We start from the raw sequence: 25,342 nt of genomic DNA on the forward strand, positions 1-25,342 counted from the left end.
TTTGCTGCCATGCTAAAAGTAAGGTATTGCTTAAGTTGACAGAAAGAAAATATATTTATTATATATATATAAATTATTTTAGGATTTTATCTGCAATTCTTGTGGGAAAAAATACACATAATTTACTATATTATAGCAGCCAGTGCTACCAGAAAGTACCAGAAATGCTCTAAACATAGTATAATTAATAAAAGTGTTACAAATGGGGATTACAAAACTGGTGAAAATCAGGATTTGACCGAGTGGTTTAGTCAATTAGTGAAATAATTATTCATAACCCCCAACTTTTAAGTGATTTCTAGAAATATACCTTTGCGGCTGGTACTGTATAATTAGAGAAATATGGATTCTTTGTTCTCTGGCACAGCTTTGGTGAGAGGAGTAGTAATCCAGGCACACTTGGTTAAACAAATATTTATTACAATTACACAGGAAACAAACAACACTACAGACAACAAAACCTACAACACACAAGTTACACTATGTACAGTATTTACAGACAAGGCATTTCAGAGGCCTAACATTCTGGTCACCCGGAAAACCCCAGACTGCTACTAAGCATTAAACTCATAATGCCTACAGAGGCCACATAAGAGATGAGCTGCATTTAAATCTCTCTCTCTGCACCCTGGCAATCACAAAATAAATTGGAGCCTATATCCCTATTCATAAAAATGCACCCTAAGCAGGAAAGACTTTTCTAACTGAGGTGTCTTTTACCCAGGAAACCCAAGGTCCCTAAAACAGAATACCATGCTCTCTCTTATCAAGGTTCAAATACTTAGCTCCAGTCAGGTTTGGTTTGGATGATGAAGTAGGGGCTCTTGCCTAGTTCAAGCTTCAGGTCCCAACTCCTCCGGACTCTTCTCTCTTCTCTGCTTGCCTGATGTTTGTTTCTCTTCCTCTTCATGTCATCTGATACTATGTGTTTCTGTACTGCTCCTGACAACCCATTACATTAACCTACAACGTACCTAGATATACTAAGGTAAACTTGTGTATCATGTTCTTTTCACCTTACCTATCCATATCCATCTCCTATCATTTTTACCTATACCATCTCACCTTACCTAGACTGATAAAGAATTCTAAACTAAAGTATAGGCAGCAACCTATTGTAGATTGGTGAATACAATGTTTCCTACCAAGGAAATTGTACATCAAAAGTGAATAGCAATAAATGTTTTAGCAGACTCCTATCAACAGATAACAGACAAACTTCACATTTCACCCAGTGTTGTATAATGATGCTCGTACTCTTGATTTAACAACAAACTAACTCGCCAAAGATGATGTCAAGTCCTTGTGACAGACCTTGCTGCAAGTACAGGGCATATCTTACCACAAAATGGTCTAAGGGGACAAGTACAACAACCACAGTGAATAATGAAGCATGAGGATGCACCTCAATCATGTGCATCAAGAATTTATATATTGAGAGTCCGACGATTGCGGATCTACCCTGCCTTTCCCAGAAAAAAAGAGGGCAGGGACAGATCTGTCATCATGATGGTGACCCAAGTGTACAGCCAATGCAGTGAAAAATTAGAATGTGAAGTGGCTGATGGAACACAAAGATACCCTGGTTTGCACACAGTCCTGATATAAACATTGGAGGCAAAATGTTGATACATCAATATTGCAAATGACAACTAAGGAGAGCGGATAAATTGTAATGTTACAGGGTATTTGAAACATCTCTACTGCACCTCCACAAATAAAATCAGGAACCTGAAAACAAGCAACCCTTTCCAAAGCAGAAGTCCCCACTTTGTATTTTACTGATCTATAAATAAATATTTTTCCCCTTTTTCCATTATTTCCAGTACTCTAGATAATAAAAACAGTAAATAGTAAAAAATAAGACTTACTGTGCCTTTTAGGGGGTTTTACATTTATATTTTGCAAGAGTTTACTAAACTTCCAGCCTTTGTATGGAAATCAAATTTAATTCTATTAAATGTTTCTTGAAATGTCTTTTTTTCTTAAACAAGTACATATGTAGTTCATTTATAAACACGAATGTTAATGATGTGTCACTGTCATCCATTTTCTAATCACCCCTTCTAATTCAGGACCACTATATCTTCATCATATTTTTAATGTTGCATCATGTCCAACTGACATTAATGTGACAGTACACAAACTCAAAAGGCTAAAAACCATGTAAAACTGAAAAACAAGACATTTCTTTCAGAATCTGTTAGCTTCTATACAATGTTAATGAAACTGCAGTTACTAAAAAAACATACGAGATACAAGTAGCAGATAATGTTGCCATTTTAACTACATTATTCTACAGTAAATCTGGAAGGCAGCCTGTAAAATTCTTTACCACACAGATCAGTGTTGATAGAGATTTAAAAACATTGGAACTTTCTTTATATTCTAATTTATAATTTAATATGGTCATTTAATGAGCTAGCACATGCAACTGGTTTTATCTGTATCAACAAGCCACTTGCTACACTTGGCAATATTTTGTATGGTTCTAGGAAAAGGCCACACAAAAATAAAACAAATGAAAGATAATTGTGTTTGCTTCTTTTTTATTACAGTCACACTGACAAGTTAAATCATAGCAGTCATGACCAGACAGTACAAGGTAGCTTGAGCAATGATTCTCCAAAGATATTAAAAACAAAATAAAAAGCTACTGAATAACAGCACATTCTGCACTATGGTCCACACACAAACCATCAGAAAGACAAGTACCTGTCCGAAGTAATTACGAGTTAACAGAGTCTTTCTTCTTCAGCTCAGTGTAGGACACAACAGCAAGCAGGGGCAGCAGAATAAATATTTTTTTATAACGCGTTAAACAGAGCAGGAAGATAAACATTTCTCTCTATGAGGTATTTAAACAAAATAAACATGATAAAAATGAACACAAACAGCTGAAGGACATGATTTACTTTTCAAGTGCCCTCAATGTTTTAGAGTGATATTTGTGATATTGTGGAGTGAAAATAGGTTTGATTATTGTTTTATGAAAATGAACCTGAATTGTAAAAAAATCACCCCTGTTCAAATATTAAACACTGGATAAAACAATCCCTTTTTTCCTCAGCAGAAACAGGAAAATACATATGCATAAATAGGGAGGTATAGTTCACCTAAGTTGCTATTAATTGGCATTACATCTCAGACTAGATTTTACCAACATCCAAAACATATATATTCTTTTTGTCAAAAGATTTTGAAAAGACTATCTCATTTCAAAATGTTTCTGTGTGGATAACGTGTGTCCAAGCTGAATCAGATACATCTGTATCTCAAGAATGCATACATACTGTACATGTGTGGCAGTACATGTGTACATATACTGTATAAGTAATATATACATATTGTACAGTATGCATACATATACTGTACACATCTGAACAGATCTAATCTGTATGCTTTCAATGGAATAAGAAACCCCCTTTTTCTTATGAAACAAAACAGCTTACAGTCATACAATTAAGTGTTAATTGTAAGTGTCCACATTTTATAAACATTTTCAAAAGTGGCATTTTTAATGTTGAGACCTGTCATGAGTAGAAATATCTACAATTCAAGGCCACACACAGACAAACCACTACTGTACAACTGTGGAAGATGTAATTATTTCTCATTTTAACAATGCAAGGAAAAAAAACAGGAATGTTAATTTATTACATTTTTGGTCTTAGGAAACAAAATGGAAAATGACAAGTTGAAAGAAATCAATTCTGACTCCACATAAACCCTGCAAATAACTCTAAGGTTTTTAAATGACCTCATCTAACCCACTGAAATATTCCTATTTTAAGTTTAAAATTTTTAATAATTTTACGTTTTGGTTAAGTCAGTATAGGGCAATATTTTCACAAGAACAGTTATGGTTATTAAACAGGAACCTCAAAGTAAAGAATTCCTTGGTAAACGTTACAAAAGTTAATCAAATTCGTATACAGGTATGTGTACAAGAAGGGGGAAAAAGGATGTTACAGCACATTTTATCATTATTAATGACAACAATTCTATCAGGAATACACAAATGGTGGCATTCTGTTATGTTTTTCTATACTATATCACTGTCATAATAATGAATAATAATAATAAAATGCACAAGAATGTTCATTATATTACAAAGGTAATGTAAGGGAAGCATGAAGTCAGCAAGAGTCATGTACAATGAAATTCCCATAATACCTAGCACATGGAATATTAAATTATATATTAAAAGGACTTGTTTGAAGATCTAGACAAAACATCATGGGGAAAATGCTAATAAAATATAGCTTCAGTACACAGTACAGACTTACATAAAGATAAACAGTATAGATAATTCATCCACTGTGGGCTGATTTTGTGCCTTCTACGTGCAAAAAAGTGCAATCAAGTGTAACAGTAAGACAAACTGCCATCTTGTATGAGTATGAAGAAGTATGAAGAAGATAAAAGCTTAAACTTTTTACCAACATTATTCTTTTACCATTTTATAAAGATTTTATAAGTGACTGACTTTAATGTTTGACCCTGAAATAAATGTTTTAAAACCTCAAACTTTCTTATGTTTTGCATATGTGAATGCATTCTTTCACCTGCATGGATCAATCAACAATTCTCCCTGAAAAATAAAAAGCAATCTAAAGTATTACAGGCCTTTTAATAGCATGAACAAGAAAACAGTGGAACAGTGGAATGTAAAGGTTAAACACTTTAAGTGAATATTACCACTTAACTGCAAAAGCTATATACAGAAATATAATACTTAAAAGACTAATGCAAACATCATCTCCTTTTTGTGTAAGTCTTTTGTGCACACTGTTTTCCAAGAGAGTATTGTTTGTATCACACAATTTATAAACACACAATACAAAACTAACTTCAGAGGCTCCAAAGACAGCCATTGACTTGCATTTACCATTTTAAGGCTTTCCACAAAGTAAACAAGCATTACAAAAGTAGCCCTGTCTCATGTGGAGCAAAATAATATACTGCTTGAACAGTGTCATGTGAAAAAATAATCTGGATACACAATTAGAAAACATTTTATGTATAATTCAAAGGGAAAGCAAAGAAAGTACATTAGATGGTGCATATTGATATACCAAGGGACTTTAAGATTATCTTTCTAGGTTTTCCTGTGACTTGTTTCACATTTTTTCCCCAACACTGAGCACCTTTTTAATGTTTTGCCAAGGTATTAAAAGGATGAATATTTTTTTACATTACGCCATTTCTTTGGGTTAAGTATCTGGTTTTACAAGACAAGATAAAACTAAACAATAAAAAAGTGCTCAGAGTAAGTTACAGACTGAACACCACTTGTGCTCTACAGAATTCACAGTAAAAAAAAATACCTATGCAGATTTGTCTAAAAACCAAGCTGCTTCAGAATCTGGAGACTTTTAGTTGTCCATTTAAAGTTAAATAGATTCACTCTAAAAACCATATGCTTCTTTCAATAAATATTTAAAATCAAAGCCTGCACAGCCTAGACTCTTTTCAACAAGTGCTTTCAATATTGCTGATATTAACATTGATAATAAGAGGTGAACATGTAGGCACTATACACCCTCAACAACTATGTTTTTCAATTATACTTAAAGCCGCAATATAACATACATTAATTTCAATTGATGAAGAATAAGGAAATTATTTTCTAAATAGTGTATGTATAATGTGTAATAAGTGTAAACAACAACATCCAAAACGATAACAGAGGGTATAATAAGACATTGCAGACTATCTGGATAGTAACAGAGCCCAAGACAGAGTTGCTATTGTTTCAAGGCATAACTTTTTCAACCCTTTTCTCCTTTATGCTTCTCTTTCTTAGTATGTGACACTGATATTAATCAAATTACCAAAGCAAAGCACTGAAAATGACTTGATATCTGAAATATTAAGCAACCTCTATATGAGAAGTAAAAGGAAGTTTACTCCAAAATAAATATTTGGGATTGTAGCATTAACAACTGACTCAGTTTAATTGTTGAAATAAACAGTACAGCCAATGCAAGTTAATTACCAGAACAATGCAAAAGATTGTATGACATGTAACATAACTAGCTGTGACTTTGTTTTGAATTTGGTTTAAAATCGTTGAATTTGCTTATGTAAAGTGATAATAACACATCTAATGGTATATGTCAGTGATCAGTTAAAAGTTGAAAGATGAAACAATCAGATTATTTTAGATTGTTTGAAAACTACAGGTGATTAGAAAATGTTTCACATGCCAAGAAAATCTTCAAATTGATTAAGTGATAAAAATATCAACATGAAGTACAGCTCTTGCATTAAAAAGAGAGGAGGGTATCAACATTCACTTTTCTTACAAAATAATTTTCTTCAGTTAGAGCCTAAATTATTTTCTTGATGGTGCTGGAACACTTCATGAGTAAATAATTTCAAACAGCATATTTAGATACCTTTTTTTACATTTGTGAAAGAACAGATGCCAATGGCTGGGTTTACATACAGTATTGTTTAGAAAATCCTGCCATGTGCTATTGTTGTACAGTGCTAATGTGCACAAGTCATGCACAATCTTCATGCTACAGAAAGTACAAGCACTAAAATCTGGTGCATCTAAAAAAGGAATTTCAAATGCTCTCTCCATTATTTGTGTATGATTTTTTTAAATGACATTATCAAAATCATTACTTATTGAGTTTTTTCTCAAACATTGTTGTTGCCCCTATTTTAAGGTCATTTTATGATACATACTATTTCACATAATATATGCATTGATAGACTAGTATTAGGCAATTATACGGGTAAAATAATTCCCATACTGGTAAAAATAACAACTTTCTTTCAAAGACACATTCATGTACTGATAAGTTTTATTTGTACTGTTTTTCTTTGTCTTCATACTTACAGCTGAAATCCTTATGTAAATACAGCAAACATCCGTTGTCCACAGAACCAACGTGGAGTACCTTAGCATTTCACTGTGGCATAATTTCAATTTGTAATAGGATTTCTCTCTCTATGAGACCAAAAATATGCAAATGCGATCTGCTGAGAGGTGTGATAAATAAGAAATCAACACTTTCACTTCCGCATGTAAACCCCACCAATATTTCTTAGTTTAGATTTTCTTTCAAGGTGTTATTTTGTACAGTACATTGCTATGAAACCTTATTACAAAATGGAATCGAAATGCAAAAGTAAATATTTCACAGAAAATAAATTAAAACTAAAATGCTTTTGTGTTCTTTCAATTTTAGTTACAGTTTGTACTTTAAAAAAGTAACAGTGTTTTAGTAGCATGGGCATTTTTCGTTCACTATGCCCGGGCTGTTTTGTAAAAATATAATCTAATCCAATTAAAACATTTTTTTAACTGTGAATACTATTAGCTATTATGTTGGATGAATATCTCAAATCTTACTGTAAGGCCTGAAGAAGGCGGGTAAAAAATTAAGCTAACATGATTTTACAATATTTAGAAATAAACAAAAACCCGACTTATTGTTTTGCCTTTTTGCCAACAGTACATGGTCCACATGTGTACAGTATATGTGTTACAGGTAAAAGAAAAGACAAAAATCCAATATGAAATCTCTCATTTTCTTTGTCAGTTGCCATTGTTCAGATTGTAGTCTTTGACTGTAACATACATAACCATTCATTCAGTCAGTCTAGAGTTTTTGGTCCACTGAGCATTTAAGTTTTTGAAAGCAAATCTGTGCATATTGAAGTAAAAGGTAACAAGATTATCTCTACCAGTACATTACGACTAAAGTACTGATAAGCAAAAAAAGGCTTCAGTGTGTAAACCTGATGCATTCTCATATGAACTTGTGCATGCCCATACTGTATCTACATACAATATGAATGCAGAAGTATATGTTACTACCTTGGTCATGTCTCTCCATGTAATGTTATGTTTTTTGTTTGTTTTTCATTTAGAAATTGCTGGTCCCCTGAGCACACAATTAAACTGGCTTGTAACCGGTATCTTATTTTTGCCTTACCTATCATATCTTACCAATCATTAAAATCTAGTCAGTAGTCAAAAGCTACTGCACTGTGCCTTTATGGGTGCTTAAAGGTTTTTCAGATTCTTCTTTTTATCAGTCTAACACTGTTCCAACTAAACATTCCCAAGACCATCCTATGCAAACACTTTTTCTTTGTTTTTTAAAGGCTGCTTCAAAGCAATAGTTAAGCTAACACAAAAAATAAACATCTCACAAAATGAATACAACACTATTTCACTGAACAAAGTTCACTAATCACAACCGTTAACGTTTTCATCTTTCCATTAGAATTTTGTTTAAAACATGCACAGTCAATATGTTACAATTTTCACCCAAATTAAAACAAAGGAAAGAAACAAAATCAAAGGTGCTTGGTTTCCCTTCAAATATTCTTTCACAGATGAAGCACATTCACATTTTGAGGCTTTCATGTACCTCTCCCAAGCAAAAAGCAAAGAAAAAACAACTGAAATTGTAATAAATACAAGCTAAGAGGTGGAAGTAGCATGTTCACACAGTTAAATTAAACCCTCACTCGTCTGACTAACCGTGTAGCACACCCCAATCTTAAGCCATTTTCTCTCACCAGGAGAGCAGACTTGGGCTCTTACAATAACCTTTCAGTTAAGTTTCTTCAGATCCTCAGGAGTGAAGTCTGGGCAGAAACCATTGGCCAGTGTTGTTGATGGGGTCTCGGCACAGCTCTCAAAACCCGCCTGATCTGGATAGAGGTATTGCTCTGCAAAATCTGGATGCTGATCCGCAAAGTTCTTAAAATCATCTACCAAAAGGGAACATAACACACAAGATTAATGAGAAAGATGTTAACAATAAAATTGATACATTAATATTAATCTTTTAAATACCAAGCCATCATTTAAAATGACGGCAGCTAGAACTTCAAACCTTTTGAGCATAATTTAAATACTTATTTAATTGAAGGACAGTAAATTTTTTCATTTTCTCTCATTGGACTCCACATGGTTTTGTTTAAGATGATCTGTAAAAGGACACACCTGAATATCGAGAGTCATCTGTTTTGCAAAATGTTTTCAGCAAGTGAAATAAAGAACAAATGATATTGATTTTGACCTCTCTTTTGTGCACATTTAATACCCACACTAATAAACACTTTGCTAAAGACATTTATAGATCTTGTTTGCTTTGTGCACATTTTCAGGTATCTGTATTTCTTTGCCTGTGCTTAAGTGGTTAAATGCATTTATACTAGATTCCATCTCCATTTCAGACCTGTCAGTAAAATACTTTTAATTTGTCCTATTTAATGGAGTTCGTCTTTAGTTTTGTTACTTTGGCAAGCACAAAATTCCAGCTACCGTAAACTAAATCCGTATTCATGTACACTGACTAAGCTCGATGGATATTCCAATTACTAATTTTATTTTATTACGTGTGAAAGATATTTAAAATGTTTAAAAGGTATTTCAGATTGTTTTAAAAGTTATTTTAAACAAACTGCATCTTCCTTAGCTGCCTGTGGGAATACTTGAGCTTGAGTCCTAGTAGAAACATGTAGTCTGCCAGGATCATCTTAGCAAAGATATCCCCGGGGGTCACTTTTAAATTTAATCAGTATATTCACTGAGTATTCATTAACATGTGATTGTGTTCAGGGGTAAAGATTTGTGTTCAATGGACACATTTTTAACTCAATTTAAAAGGAAAAACATGTACTTTTAAAATGTAAGAAAACTTAAATATAGTGTATAGACAAGATGCATTTAGTCTGTATGTTCTTTGAAGACATCAACTTTAAAAGAACAAGAGATTATGCAAGACACTGACTCCTTTATAATGGGGAAAAAATGTTTACAGTTCTTACCAAAACTGATCTTTCCCCTTTCTTCAATGTCTATGGCGCAAAACAAGTCTGCTACATTCAGTTCTGAAACTCCTAAAGCTGTCTTTAAAATGCAGGCTAAATCTTCTTCTGTAATTGGCCCATCTTCTTCTGTCTCAAACATCTATTGAGAAAAGGGAATCTTATAAAATAGCTAAAAAAATCTTTTTTTCAACTGACCTAGAAATCTATTTTCAAGAGCTTTATGTATAGTAATTATAAAACTAATTGTAAAGCAATGTTGTCCACCATAAATAATGATATTAACATTATAACAATTACTAGAAAGTATAAAACTAAATAATAGTATTAATCTTTCAACTGAAATAGTAGAAAATAATATTTGATAAACAGCATGCTGCACAGTTTTAGTCAAAGGAAACTGTTGTTGTGGCCCAAATTAGTTTGATAAGTCTGTTAAGTTTAATCAAGTTTAATAAAGCATCGAAAATCATTTTTTTTACTGTGCTGCAGTATGCTGTATGCTTAAGAGATCCAAATTGGTGACAAATCAAATCAGTCAACTATAGTTTATCAGTAATTTCCTATCTACATAAAAGTAATATTTTATTGTCATGTATAAAAGATATGAGTTACTTAATGTGTCTATTATATTTGTACACATTATCCTTATAAAGCACATCTTAAGCACTTAAGCATCCTCTACTCTTCCTATTCATCAAGCCTTTTTATTGCTAGTATGTTAGTTACAATTAGTTGATAAATGCTTTATAACCTACATTTAAAAAAAGCATTAGAACTTAAATTTCTTTGTGAACAACAAACATTTATAGGCATTACAGTCATTCTACAATGAAACTCACCAAAGAATTTACTGACAGCAAAATAAGAACAAGACTTTATTCAGACCTTTCTCTGTCTGGAAAGAACAAGCTGTAACCATGTAATTCATGTTTTGCAAATACTCAGTGTGTCTTTATAAATAATGATTCAACAGCAATGTGCACATGCATTACTACCCCCTTGTAGTTTAAAATACATTAGCCTACCTTAAAAGCCAGTTTTATTGTTTCCAGTGTTTTAGATGGTCTGCATACTACAGATAAGGCAATCACATATTCTCGAATGTCCATTTTGCCATCTGCATTCTGAAAGAAATGTAATCAAAACAGAAAGCAAATCCTTAAACATATAGATTTTCTGTGATAATACAGCATGTATAAATCTTACATATCATCAAAACCTGAATATAAGAGCACAAAAAAGGATAAAAACAAAAGGAAACTGTTTCTGTTAACTGTTAACTGAATTAACCACAATTCCATCGATTCCTTTCTAAAAGCTTCAGTGGCACAGCTGGTTAACTTGTCCTACAGTAATCAAATTGAACTTTCACAATAAGTGGTATATAAGAAGCCCAAAACTTTTGGATAGTCAACAAAATTTTAATTTCTTGGTATGTAGAAAACTTCTGCAGGTTATATTGCGTCAAACTTCAGGAAGAACAGCACAGGAATTTTATATTTCTGTCTAGTACACATATTTTAACCATAATTAGTGAACAATTTATAATTATTTGTCAAAACTGCACAAACACTTCAGATTGTATTTAAAAAGTCTTCAAGGTTTCATTAAAGTAAAATTAAATGAATAAGACACAACCAACTTTTACATGCACCTTTTAAATTAAAATACACAAGTCACACTTCTAATGTCAGAGCTAACAGTTTGTGAGAAGGTTATAGTATCTCCAGAACCGTTTAATGAATTACAGCACAAAAGTGATTACTACAACTATCAACAGTGAATAAAATTACCATTATAAATGTGAATATGGGAAAGACCAATATATTGTTAAATTGCAATCGAAGACCTACCTCATCAAAGAGTGCGAACATGTCTTTCAATGTATCTGAGACTGTGAGTTTTAAATATTTGGCAAAGTCCTCTATGTTCAGCTTTTCGCCTTTGAACGGTCTTGCCCTGTTGCCATATTCTTCAAGCTCCATCTCGGTTTTCTCTGGTTTTAATCTAAAAGAAAATTCCAAATCTATGTTTTTCATTCTAACAATGTGTATTAAGCATGTATAATTGGCAAGGATGCAGCAACTGATACTACACTATGTGCTGTTCTCTGTAAACAGAGAAAATAAATTTAAAAAGTGCAAATAAAAAGCAAATGTGTTGGAATGCTTTTCAAGACTTTAAATCCAGGAGCAAAGTGTATTTGAGCCCAAAAGGGAAAAAAGGAAGTTTAAAAAAATTAAACAGGAACAAATATTCAAAAGAATACAATGCCAACACCTGCAGGTTCAAGAAAATATGAAAAAAATCAATCAATCAATCAAACAATCAATAGAAAAGCAGTGGGCTGCTCAACATCCATATTATTAGGGGATCTTAATTTTGTTCTGGGCATGAAACTGTAATCCACTAAATCACAGCACTAGAGGTCCTATACTGGTTACACTGTCTTCCTGACATATGCTCAGTTATTCATGAAAATATATTACTGTTTTACATATACAGTACCTTACAAAAGTATTCACCTTCTTCCAATGATATCTCATTTTGTTGAATTTCAAACAAATGATATACCTTTACTGACATTATTTTAAAGCAAACCTTAAAATGCTCAAACTGAACACTTTTGTAGGGGAAAGTAGCGGAATGTCAGGAATGAAAAATATAAGACTAAGATATATGGATTGCATAAGTGTTCACCCAGGTGAGTCACTACCTATCAAAGACAACATCTTTACCAGCGAGACATCATCCCCTTGAAACCCACAGATCTCACTTTTTTTCTCACTTTTCTCTCCCCTTCCCTCTGGTAAGCATTATAGGAGAATAAAAGCACAAACTTCCAGATTCAGAGACAGCTTCTTCCCACAAGCTGTCAGATTACTGAACTCTACCCCTACCACTGGTTCACACTGATTTTTTTTTCCTGACACTGCTTGTCTGACTTTTTTTTCCAATGGCATGTTATTTAATTTGTTGTTGTTGCCTCTGCTATTCGGTGTTTAAGTTTTTGGTGACTCCTTTAATGTCTTTGTATTGGAGCATACATGCAAATAAGCCATTTCATTGCACCTGTGCATATGACAAACTGAAATGAACTGAGATCAGGACGTTTATTTAAGTGTGTTTTATACATCAATTAAAGGTTGGCTGGGGAGCAAATTAAAAATAACTTTCCAGTACACAAAACATATATTATGACCCTTATTATGAACGTCTTATTGAAGCTATCATTTTCTTATCAATGTGGAACCCAACTCTAAATGCAAATGACCAAGCCTTGTGACCTAAAAGACACATCTTAAAGTGTTTTTGAAAGATATACTTACCCCAGTCTTCTAACGAGTTTTGCAAATTCTAAGAGGCATGTGTCCACTGGAAGTCTGAATTGGCCTTCAGCCATGGCTAGCTGGCAGTCCTCAAATGAGTAATCTGTAACAGGAACCTCCAAAGCCCTGAATCAAAACATCCCCATAATAATACCAAAAGACAACATTGGCTTTCCAATTCCAACACAGGAGTACTATAAGAGGTCATCATTAATCAAAACAAAAAATACATACTGCAGTACCCACAAATGCACTTACTGGAACAAATGTCTCCACAATGTATTCAGCCATACACTATATTACATTAAGTAAATAACCATTTACAAAAAATCACAGAAAATGTGCTGAGTAAAAAGGCAAGGTGGACATCTGTGAGATCATTTCGAGGAATGTAAGAGGAAAATACCTAGTGATTAGATCTCTGCATCTGCTAATGCAGAAAAGGGCAAATCTAAATTTCTGCATGTGACTTACTTTGCCATCACACTCCTCACATTGTTCGCAAATAAAGCAGGATTCTTCTTCTCCTCTTCAGAAGGAGTGTAGATTGGTAGGTACTAAATCAAAAAAGAAATAAAGTATAGAAATGACTTGTAATTACCAAATATAAATCGGGGTTTAAATTACTAGGAATTTAAAACCAGGCATGCAAATGTTTTACTTTGGGCTCTGCTCATTTAATATAGCCAAAAACCCAACTTTATCTCATAATGTGAGAGCTGGCAACCATGGCGTAGAGGAGAACACCCTGTCAAGTCAGAGGCTTGAGTTAACCAAACAGAAATCCAGCCTGAATAAAAAAATGATAATTTGAATTTCTTTGTAGACCAAATTTTGCAGCAGTGTTTTCCCAACCTTTTCCAGCTTAAGGCATACTGCTTTAAAAGAGCTGTTTTGTACACTGACTTCCACATATATTAAATATATGTTGCATGAGAGCATTTAAATAGAGAAACATGTGATGGATTTCATTGGCCCTATTCACAAGTACCAGTAAGTAGTGTTGTCAAATTAACATGTATATAAACATGGAAGTTCATGCCTTATTTAACATTGAACTATTTAAAGATAATCTAGAAACAACTATTTCTATTTATCTTACACAAGCTTTTTACTTCTTGGCAGAATTCCTATTTTCATTAATCATTACAGAAATTTAGCGATTCACAAACAACTTTCTGAAGAGTACACTCAACATAGTTTTTCAGTGCTTTTGTTGAAAAAACTTTTTATTCATTAATTTATTCATTCAAGCTAAGAGTCAATATTAGCTCTTTATATGAATGCATAAAGAATTCGATTTTAAGCACTTATAGCTTTATATTTAACATTTTTTAAAATGATAGCAAACTCTTATCTGTTGTTCAAGGAGTGATTGCAGAAATTCACCAGCATCATGGATTTAGGAATACTCACAACCTTGAAAACCAAAACATCTTGACAGGATAGGTAAAGCATCTTCTAAAAAAATCTATTTTGAGTCTTTAATTGTGTAATTTTCAGATGGTTTATATAAAATTTACCACCATGAGCTAGTAGTACAACTTATTTGCTATATGATTTGATTTGCAACCTACTGGCTTGCAATTTTGAAGCACAACTATCATTTTTGCCTCCTGTGAAAATTGTGTCTTTTGTTCTTCTGTAGCACTGGAAGCTATGAAATCATCAATCCCAGTATGTCACAGAGTATGTGCATGAAGATTTTTTAGTTGGCTTCAAGTTGCTATTTTGATTTATTTTGGAATACATCAATGAAAACTCTTTAAAACGGATGTAAACCACTGTGAATCTCAACTTGTGTCACTGAATCTCTTGGTGCAAAATGAATGAATTAATAAATTAGAAAAACTCAGAACAATAGTAGCATGCAAAGCATGATTATCAAGCATGTCAATGATCATTTAAAAACCGCCTAACTCCTGTGGTATGTTGAAGGTGAGATTATGATCTTTTTATGATTTTAGGATGATGATCTGATATTATTAGACGGATTTTGAAAAGCTATATCGCAGATCAAAACATCTTACACAACTTAAATCTTAGACTTTCTTGGCTCAGATCTCCAATTCATTTGACAGGTAACCCCAAAGATAGGGATTTCCAACAAAGTATGAACGTCTGGGTGTCAAAAGGCATGCTATGTGTTGCCCCAGGGGATGAATGAGTTAAGGGATCTATTTAGTTTTTGTTATAGCCATGCCAAGTTACAAGTCTTGCTCCTAACCTGTCAGATGTGCAAAGCTGGCATTTTCACTACCACATTAGGGAGGGAAAATCAGCTTGTGTGTATTCAAATGAACATGCCTCTACTGAGCAGGTGCACCACAAAGCCATGAGTGACCTCCTGTCAGTCTTTTAGGACTCAATGACTTGACCTTACTGAGGGGTGTGGGCCAGAGGCATTGATCCTCCTCGAGCTGATGTGGGCTGCAGCACAAGTTGAACTTTGAATTTGTAAATAAGAAAATCGATAAAAAAACTCACTTTTAGATTCCTTAAAAATGAAAATGACATTACTAAATGACTAGAGAAACAATATAAATCAACAAATGAAGATTCGGATTTAAAAAAAAAAACGTGAACAAGTTATGCATAACCAACTAATTGTAAAGACAACATAAATAAAAAAATAAATAAAATAAACAAATAAAATAATCATTTTAAGAATTCAATAACCCAAGGACCCTCACATTTAAATCTCAACAACTTTACAATTTAACTCAATAAATCTGATTAATCATTTTGTATTATTTAAAATGGCTTACAGCAGTTATTTGTTCTGCAGCTTCTGTAATAAAGGTATTATTTTGCTTCTGTCAATTTCAATTTACAGTATGGAAGCGGACTTAGAAAATTAGAAAATTAGTTGTGGTGCATTCATCTGTTCCCAAGAATGTATGTATTTCTATGTATAAATGTTTTTAGGATTTTACTTTGATTTTTTAACTTGTAATATTTTAATTGCCTTTTGACTTTAGTTATTTTCCTTCCTTGTGTTATAATTGTATTCTGCATCTACTGTAATTAGGTAATGTTTCTAAATATTACCCACTATTACATTTTGCCATTCCAAATCAAAAGGCCTTATATTAAGCAAATCTGAAACTTAATTGAAAAGATTTTCAATCTAGTGCATTATTCTCATGGAAGTTTAAACTATACTAACACACACAAGCAGAAATATACAAGCATATAATGTTAGCTCTTTATGTTATACTTAAAGCTTGCATAAAGAAAACGTAAGACAAATATTTCTGATTCTGTATCTTATCAACATCACAATAAAAATATGAAGTCGGCATTTTTCTTACCTCAATTTCCACAACATTGTGTAACTGGCACAGGGTGAGCCACAGAATTTTGAATCTAAACAAAAAACACCAGGAGAACAGATCAAAATATACTTGATGTGCACCAAGTTCATCTACTTTTTATTCAAGATTATTTTGAGGAAACCGTTTATAAACAACAGAATAAACAACAAAAAATATTTTAAAAATCCAATATCATTACAACATATTGTTTTAATATTAGTTTCTATATTATTTTTAATAATCAGATTAAGATCTTGTTTAGGATTCTGTAATGTTTACAATAAGGCAACTCATATGTCCTCAAAAGCACTAAACAGATTTGAACATGAATGGCTATGCTTTTACACATGACAAAATTACACAGTTGAACATAGGCAAGTCCAAAGTCTACAAAAAAGCCGTTTCACTTTCTACAATTTTAGCAATAGCAGACAAATTGTGGTGACTGGATTGCATGGATTTAGATTTAGGTACATAGATTTAATTCACATTAAATTTCTCTCCCGATTAGCAATGATTCTGGTGGTTTATAATACAGTAAGAAACAAACACACTTACGCTCCAGGCCCTTGCCAAGTCCATGTAATTGTATCCTGCAATAAAGATGCAGAAGGAAATGTCTGATTTTAACCCCATAATCAAATAACTGCATTGCGTAAATACTGACGATTGAAAAACAGAAAAAAGGAGTCATGTCATGTATTGCAGTTCTGACTATGCATTTCCAAAAAGCTTATAAGGGGCAGCATTTGCTTGAGGAAATTCATTTATATATGTCATTAAAAAGAAAATTATACCGAAAAGGTAGGTTTATCTAAAAATCCTAATACAATAATTCAGACTATTAATTTTTGCACACCCAATCCTACTTATCACCTCAATTTTATGAGATGGGATTGTTTACAGTACTTAAACATATACATTATAATCAGTTCCAATAAGCCAGTTCACTAAAACAATTATTTACTAATTGTGAATTCATAGAAGTTAATTCACATTAGTGCTTCATTAACATTCATAACATCATCCATAACTTATGTCACGCAGTGCATACTGAGTACAGTACATATCACCTTACTGGTAATTTTTAGTTATAGATACATTATCCTGTAAATGTTATGATTGTTGTGATCAAGTTGTATTCAATTTAATGAAGTCAGGGAAACTATTCACTTAGCCATTTAAAAACAGTAAGACTTATGTATGAAACTGAAGTTCAAGTGAAGCAGATACAAAAATAAATATGCAGTTTTTTTTAAACTCTTCTTCCATCACAATTTGAAAGCTCCTAGGAAAGCTATACTAAAGACAGTGAAACAAACACTTGCCACAATAATATATGTGTTAGTTTTCTTTGCTTCTGTGAACACTCCCTTATATAAAAATCAATTGAATCAGTACACAAGAGATTAATACAGGAAGCAGTGGACTTTTACTATGGTTTAGTGTACCACAAAATTTGAGCTAGATTGTGCTTCAAAATACACATCATTAGTTACCTTTGTTTTAAGGATTAATATGTAAATCAGTACAACAGTTTATAATAACCTTTTTTGGGAATGATCAGTAGCTGAACACAAATTCTCTACTTGAAATTGGAAAAAAACATGGTGTTCTTCAAGTTAAAACAGTATTAGAAAGAGTAAGACAGAAACAAAGCATTTTGATGTTACATTTTATTTTTGCCATTGCATGCACTAATCCACAGTGTCAGGAATTAATGCAGGTGGAAACAAGACGCAGGCACACTTTCAAGGTATGTGTATTTGAGACTAAGAGGTCTCACTCGCACATGTGTTTCTAGGAAATTGAAATGAAACAACAGCCGCACATTCATTATTCATCCAGCAGCAGGGAAATCAGGTTTAAGCCACACAGAGACAGCAGAAGACTATTTAATCTCTCTCTGTTTTGGGAAGAAGGGAAAAACTGTCTTTCTATATTTAAGTACAAACAGCCACATCACATTAAAAATGTACATATTTTAATCACACATACATCACTTTTCTTGCAAGATGTTACCTTACATCATTAGCGCTCTGCAAATCTGCTGTAAACCAAGAAATTGCCATCCATCATCATGGATTGCGTAATTAATAAATCATGTGTCCAGCGCCCCAGCAGCCAGCACAGCAGGGGGCTCTTACCATTTTGTTGGGGTAGCGGAGCACCACAGGCTGCACAGGCACTGCAGGAATGAAAGCTCCTGCAAACAAGACAGATATTATCAGCATTCAACAAGCTGCCACTTTAACCATAAAATGAAGTGCCAAAACAAAGTGAACAAAGCAAATACATCCAGATAAGGAAGGGCAAAAGAATGTGTTTAATAGTAGGTCCAACCTTATGCCAAGCATACCAGAATACTCACAGTAGCTATGACGTCATGGCAAGATTTTATTGACTTTTTAACTCAATAAACTGTTTCCTTTTTTATCTTTTTCTAAAGTGATTCTTTAAATAATTTGCCATATTATTGAACACATCTTTAGAGTTTACATATTATCTCCATGATAAATACTGCTCATCTGAAATGCAAATTATATAATGCAAATGAGGGAGGGAAAAAGACATGCTATGCTTCTAATAAAAAACTTACAAAGCACTGTCTCTTGCCCTACTTGATACCCAGTCACTACCTTTTGGGTGTGTCGTCACAGTTAAGCAATGCTGTGAACCACCAGTTGAAATGAAGCACAGTCAAAACATGCTTACACCTACTGAAAAACTTCAAAGCCAAAGTGGTCTGGACTTGGCTAAATGTTTTGAATAGTTATTTGCATATATTCAAAAGAAAGGTTAAAAGGGTTTTAGGATATACACACCAATACTAATAGAAAAAAAACGTCATTGTTTATTATGATAAATTCAAACTTTTGTAGGGGAGTTGGTGTCCGACGAAAAAATATATTCCAGTAAAGAATCGTGTATACATGTAGGCTATATAAGATGAAGTGAAAGAGCAAAGACAAACATTTAGTTGTCACGGGTTGGTGAGTACAGGACTAGGCCTAAATATCTAGAGCTTTTCATTTTGCAGTCTCTCTTAATCAGTCCAGCCTTACAAAAAGAAATTATGTACATGCAGAAATTAAGATAAATCTGGGCACAGATTACTTAACTCTCTTTCTCATTAGACCTATGATCACTACCAGGATTCTTTAAAATCCCTGAAGAAGGACTGGTCTGGTCACTAAATAGTTTGATGGACAGTTGTACAGGCAAACCAGTGCACTACTGATGACTTCATTTCTACCTTCCTAGAGTAATTCCTTCAGACTCTTTGGTTTCCATTTTTAAACTGCCTTCTTGTGTTTGTTTTTCTTCATTCAGATCTGAAGATCTGGTTTGAGATGGATAACCAAGATCATTAATTTGTACGTAGTTAATCATTTGTTTGTTGGATTCATGGTTTGGATCACTGTCACATGAGAATATGCTGGAATCCTTGATTCTGCCTACCTTAACAAGGGCTCCAGAACCCATCCATGCAAAATAACATAAAAAATAACAGATCCCCGGCCATATTTCAGTGTGGATATGTGCTTCATTATTTTTACACCAAACATAATGCCAATGAGCATATTCAAAAAAATAATTTTTCATCTTAACATTAGACATGAATCGAACTGTTGGTCAGATGTATATTGGAAATTCGATTTGCCTCTTTTAGTAGTTTGCCCTACTACTACTATGAGAGGTATGATCCTTGCAACCTGGCTACAAAGATCACATTCATGCAGGGAACGTCAAATAGCAGTTTTCAACAGTTTGCTAAGTGAAGATAGCAGTCTACACTGGAGATTTCAAATAGCTGCGTTCTGTTCCTGGAAAGGCTGCCACTATGCTAGAAGCCTTAAATTGCTTAATAATGGACACTACAGTGAAAAGTACACAATTGTAGTAGATTCCTTCATAGCCATTCCCTAGTTTGTCCAGTTCAAACAATGTCAGCAGTTTTCTCATAGATGTCTAGTGTAGTGGAAATCTAATGAGTTAATTGATTCTTAAAAATGTAGAGAGCTTTACAAAAAATATATTGGTGCTTTTAGATAATATTTCAAGGATATAACTGCTATGCTACAGTACGTGCAGAATTTTAGAAAACAGTTCGTCAACAAAGTACACTGTTTAGGTTAGTTTAGAAGACAATGTACCAAAATAATATATGCTGTCTGGGTCATTAGAATTAGCTGAAAGTAACTGATAAGCTTTGAATAACAAATCTAGTGTTTTTCTCTCGCTCTATGATGTAATTTGTTTTCTTTTAGAGAAAGGGGAAGTTTTAGAAGGGACCAAGTGCTGAACTTTTTTACAGCGCAACGTCTTATAAAAACCCTGTACTGCTTGTAACAAATTGAGTCTCTGGTTGCACTTTGCGAAGTGGCGGCAGGGCTCCCAATATTGCAATATTGAAATAAAGACCTTACTCAGGTGAGAACTCTCTCTTGTGGCTTCCTTGATAGTTATATTTCCATGACAGTTTGGGGGCTCGTCCGGGATCACAAACCTGAACGCGAACGGCTGCTGAAACTCCATCCGGACCCGGACAATTTTAGCAAATTGGACGAACCTCGGAGGATAAACTGTTTATCCTTCCAGAGACGCGTCTGGAGAATTGGCAGCTGTCTGACGTCAGTAAGTGATCCTTTAAAATTAATAGTTTGAGAAGCGAGCCACAGGGGTGTTCTCACGCGGGTTTGATGAGTCTGGGACTCATATAAAGAACTTATCTTAACACAGACGTGTGGTTTTTGCTCTGCGGAGTAGTTAATATGATAAGGTTCTAAGTAAGGCACCGATCGGTAAAAATGGGAAATTAAAATTCAAAGACGAAAATGGGACCGAGCAGTCCAGCAAAAGTACATGTACGACAAATTCGGAGAAACAATTATAGCCTGGGTTAGGGAAAAAAAATATGTTCATGAACTGTAAAGCTAGGGTAATAGGTGTAAGGGAACTTGCACATAATTTATATATGATAATTAGCCCATAACTATGAAGGATCTTTGTAAGTGAATCAGAATGGACAGAGGAAAGTTGAATTAGGAAAAAGAAGTTTCCTGAAGAAGGGGAAACTTAGAAGAGAAGGAGAAGAAATGAAAGAAAATGAATTGGAAAACTTATTTAATGGAAAGAGGAATCACAGAAATAATGGGAAGCTTAAAAAAAAAGACTAGTCTTGAAACTAAAGAACAGCAAGCTGCAGCTAAAGTCATGGCCATGCGTACTAAAAAGAAAAAGTCTCCACCGAAATTAGAAAGCGGTCCGGAGCCACTTGTTTGTGAAATACCAATGTGCACTTTTCCAGGTCCAGAAGGAACTCCAGCATATGTACAGTACATTGACATTGGTCTCCTAGTGAATTATTTGCATTAGTTAAGTCTTTTCCTTAATTGCCTGATGATCGTAAAGAATTTAGAAGAAAGGCAAGCGCCTTGTTCTTGATTGTCTTAAGCCTAATTACAGTGACATAACCTTGTTGCTAGATCATATTGTTCCTAAAGGTTTACAACGTCCTCTAAAAAGGAGGAGGCAGATTGGCGGATACGTGACCCAAATGATGAAGAAGTATCTATCTAAATTAAACCACACGGACATGGAGAGGAAAAGTTAGGCGGCCGCTTCTAAAAAGAGGTAAGGACTCCTCTTTTCTAAAAAGTCCCTTGTCCTCTCCATGTTGCTGTGGTGGGTTCAGGGTTTTCCTGAAGCTGAAGCGAGTACAACAGAAAAATGAGTTAATGGTGTATGTGTTTTAGATGCCTGTTTTGTGAAGGTGGGGAAGAAAAGGAGGGATTGCTGAAGGAATAGCATCTCGCCCTGCCCGTGCGAAAAAATCCAGGTGTTGCATCCTGGTACACGACTGCAGTACGGCTGAAGGTAGTAACTAGAACTGTACTCGCAGAAGAGCCGAAAATGGTAACTCGATTCAACTGTGTGTTTAAAGCCAGGATTTGGAACCTGGTCCGTGTTCCCGAATTGTGATAGTTCGTCAGTTTGTCTCGACTGGGGGATTCCGTGGGGCACGTGGGAGACGTGAAAATGGTTTGGTGTGAAGGGAAAAAAAAAGTTTGATTAATCCAAAGTGAAACTTAAAAGAAATATTGACTGTCAGACGGAATTTAGGCTGAACAGGAATGTAGAAAAGTGTATGAACATTTGGATAAAAATATTTAGAGGAATATTTGAGAATTCAACAGAATATCATAGATGAGACGCAAAAATCCCTGATGGAAAAGCTAAAAGCAATGGCTGAACGAAACGAAGTTGTATATGTAGAAAAAGAGAAAGCAAAAGAAGAAATAGAACGCCTTGAAAGAGAATCTGGGAGAAGGGTGGGAACTAGTGTGGAGATTTTGGAAAGAGCATTTCCCACCGAAAACTGATTAGAGAAAAGTAACAGCATGTCAGCAGAAGGAAGTGAGGATGTTTTCAGATTTTACAGAAAGGTTTATAGCTTTATGGATAGTATACTCGGGGTTAGCCGATGAGAAGGAAGTGAATGAAGATACTTCCACAGTAATAAAACAAATTTACTTGAGTGGGTTAAAACCTGATGTTGCCAACTATAGTGCAACTATGCTTTCCTGATATTACGAACAGTGACAGATGTGATTTAATAACTCGCGAAGTATGCATGCAGAAGTGAGAGCGCTGCAAATGGGTGGTAAAAAGACTCCCAAGGAGGAGAAAAGGGAGCCGCCAGTTTGTCGAAATTATTGTGCGACTTGAATGTTATACCGAGATATAAAACCTCAAAGACAAAACTACTAATAAGCTGGTGTGCAGTTACTAAAAAATGTGTTTTTTGGAGAAATTGTAAGAAAGAGGCTTGATTTCACAATTAAATAACTTGTCAGAAGCTGAAACGAGAGCCGTGTGTGAACTAACAGTTTTAATCTAGTAAACTTCTCTGTAGCCTTCCTAAATTTATCTCAGGATTTAAATAAAAGTGAAATAATCTTACAGTGTGCAGTAACTGTGGGGCACAGGAGCACAGCTGTCCTGTTTTTAGACTAAAACAGCATAAAGATGTGATATAACGTTTTCTAACGGGTAACAGGAGGCTACAGGAGAAGGAGTGCAAGGGTTGTGTTTAAAGCAAATATAAGCTGTCACAGTCTGCTTGGGTAAAGATGTACAGTTTCAACTACTGATGTGGGTTGGGGACACCCCAGACCTATTTTAGGCCCAGACTGCAGCATTTTATAAGGAATTTCTGTATGAAATAGCATTTATGTGAACTACCTCGAAAGAGTTATGTGATATTGTGATTGTTTTACCTAATGAGGGAATCCATAAGGCCGGGCTACTCCAAGTATTGGATCTTGAGAGGAAGAAAAAGGAGTATAAAACCAATTACATGATAAAGCCAGGGTGAATGCCTTCTCAGAACGAGCTTGTCTAGTGACGTATTGGTTTAAGGGGGGTAGTGCAGTCTAAAGACAAAATTGCCTTGACCCCTGCAGCAGAAACCGTTTTTGATGTTTTGAAACAAGCTTTCTTGCAGGCACTGGCCCTGGACTGGATTCCCTCAGACGGATCATCTGTATGTAATCTGTATGTAAGTGAAAGAAATGGGTTGTGAGCTGTTGTGCTGGTACAGGAGCATGGAGATAGGCATCGTCTGGTGGGTTATTATTATTCAGGACCCCTTGATGCGGTGGCCAAGGGGCCGTGTTTATGTGTTGTGCAGGCTACCTGCCTGGCTGTATAAACTGTGAATAATCTGGTGTAGAACTAGCAGACCGAATGAAAAGATTTAATTGAAACTTGTAAATATGCTAAATGGAAAATTGTAGCAATTTATATAGACTCTATATATACATTTGGTGTATGCCACAATTTTGGATGGCAGTGAAGGAATAGGGATTTCCCCAACATGGCAGGGACTCCAGTTAAGAATGCTGGGTTTGTCTCTGAACTGTTAGAAGCTTTGCAGCTGCTGACTGAAGTAGCTGTGGTAAAGTGTAAGTCACATAATAAAGAAATGTTTCCAGTAACTCGAGGGAACAACTTTGCAGATGTAGCTGTCAGGTGAGCAGTACTTGTAGAACAGGAGTCTGAGACCCCTGTGAGACCTCTGTTGGTGAAAAGGGGACAGCTACAGGATATTCAGGCTGAGGCCTCTAAAGCAGAGAAAAGGACATGGTTAGAAAAGAGTGTGGTGCTGCCAGCACACTGGACGCTCTGCATGCCCTCACAGCCTAATGCCCTTTGTAGCTCGACAAATGCACTCTGTCGGACACCTGGGTGTGAGTCAAATGGTGTGCTGGTTACCCAAACCTGGGTGGGGACCGTGTTTGAAGCAGTAGCCACTTATGTGGTATCTCAATGTGATGCTTATCAAAGGAACTCAACTACAGTTCAGGTGCAGGTGCTACAGCTCAAAAGGCCTGGTCCTGAGAAACCTTTCATGCAGTAGCAAATGTTTACAATTTACATTTGTAAAGGGAAACCTTGGCTCTTATAATCTGTTTTCCCAGTGGGTTGCTGTCACTGCCTCTGTGTCTACCAAAGACTTGATGATGGAGATAAGCCCTCGGTGGGCACTGCCCTACCGCTTGTATTATGATCAAGGGACAGGCTGTGGCTGGATTATTCGGGGTGAGATGGACTGAGATCACCCTCAGTCTGCTGGAACAGTGGAATGAAGGAACAGAACTCTAAAAGATCGACTAGACATCAGACTGAAGGAACGCCATGGAATGCGGGCTGGATCAAACAGAACTGTGTAATAGAGCCTGTTTGATATTATCACAAGCCAATCAACAAACCTTCCTAGAGGGATGAATTTGGCTAATGGATTGTTGAATTTGCTAATTCTCTATTGTAGTATTGTAGGTTGTTAATTGAAGTGGTGCATGGGACTGGTGAACAGGTGCT

The 25,342-nt window shown here is 34.7% G+C and overlaps 1 protein-coding gene across 1 annotated transcript in view; it reads right to left on the bottom strand.

Annotated features, from left to right (window-relative positions):
• Positions 1 to 2,532: 2,532 nt before the first annotated feature.
• The window catches only part of LOC102695869 (lysophosphatidylcholine acyltransferase 1), a 71,790-nt gene continuing 48,980 nt past the window's right edge, over positions 2,533 to 25,342 (bottom strand). Inside the window, exons 6-14 of the mRNA XM_006635933.3 lie at positions 18,604 to 18,662; positions 17,015 to 17,049; positions 16,454 to 16,508; positions 13,614 to 13,696; positions 13,140 to 13,265; positions 11,664 to 11,817; positions 10,836 to 10,934; positions 9,808 to 9,949; positions 2,533 to 8,745 (exon numbers count right to left, since the gene is read on the bottom strand). Of these exons, the coding sequence (XP_006635996.1) occupies positions 8,585 to 8,745; positions 9,808 to 9,949; positions 10,836 to 10,934; positions 11,664 to 11,817; positions 13,140 to 13,265; positions 13,614 to 13,696; positions 16,454 to 16,508; positions 17,015 to 17,049; positions 18,604 to 18,662 (914 nt within the window). The 3' untranslated portion in view covers positions 2,533 to 8,584. The remainder of the gene's footprint in view (positions 8,746 to 9,807; positions 9,950 to 10,835; positions 10,935 to 11,663; positions 11,818 to 13,139; positions 13,266 to 13,613; positions 13,697 to 16,453; positions 16,509 to 17,014; positions 17,050 to 18,603; positions 18,663 to 25,342) is intronic.

This window comes from Lepisosteus oculatus, chromosome 10 (genome assembly GCF_040954835.1).
Source record: "Lepisosteus oculatus isolate fLepOcu1 chromosome 10, fLepOcu1.hap2, whole genome shotgun sequence".
NCBI classification, from domain to species: Eukaryota; Metazoa; Chordata; class Actinopteri; order Semionotiformes; family Lepisosteidae; genus Lepisosteus; species Lepisosteus oculatus.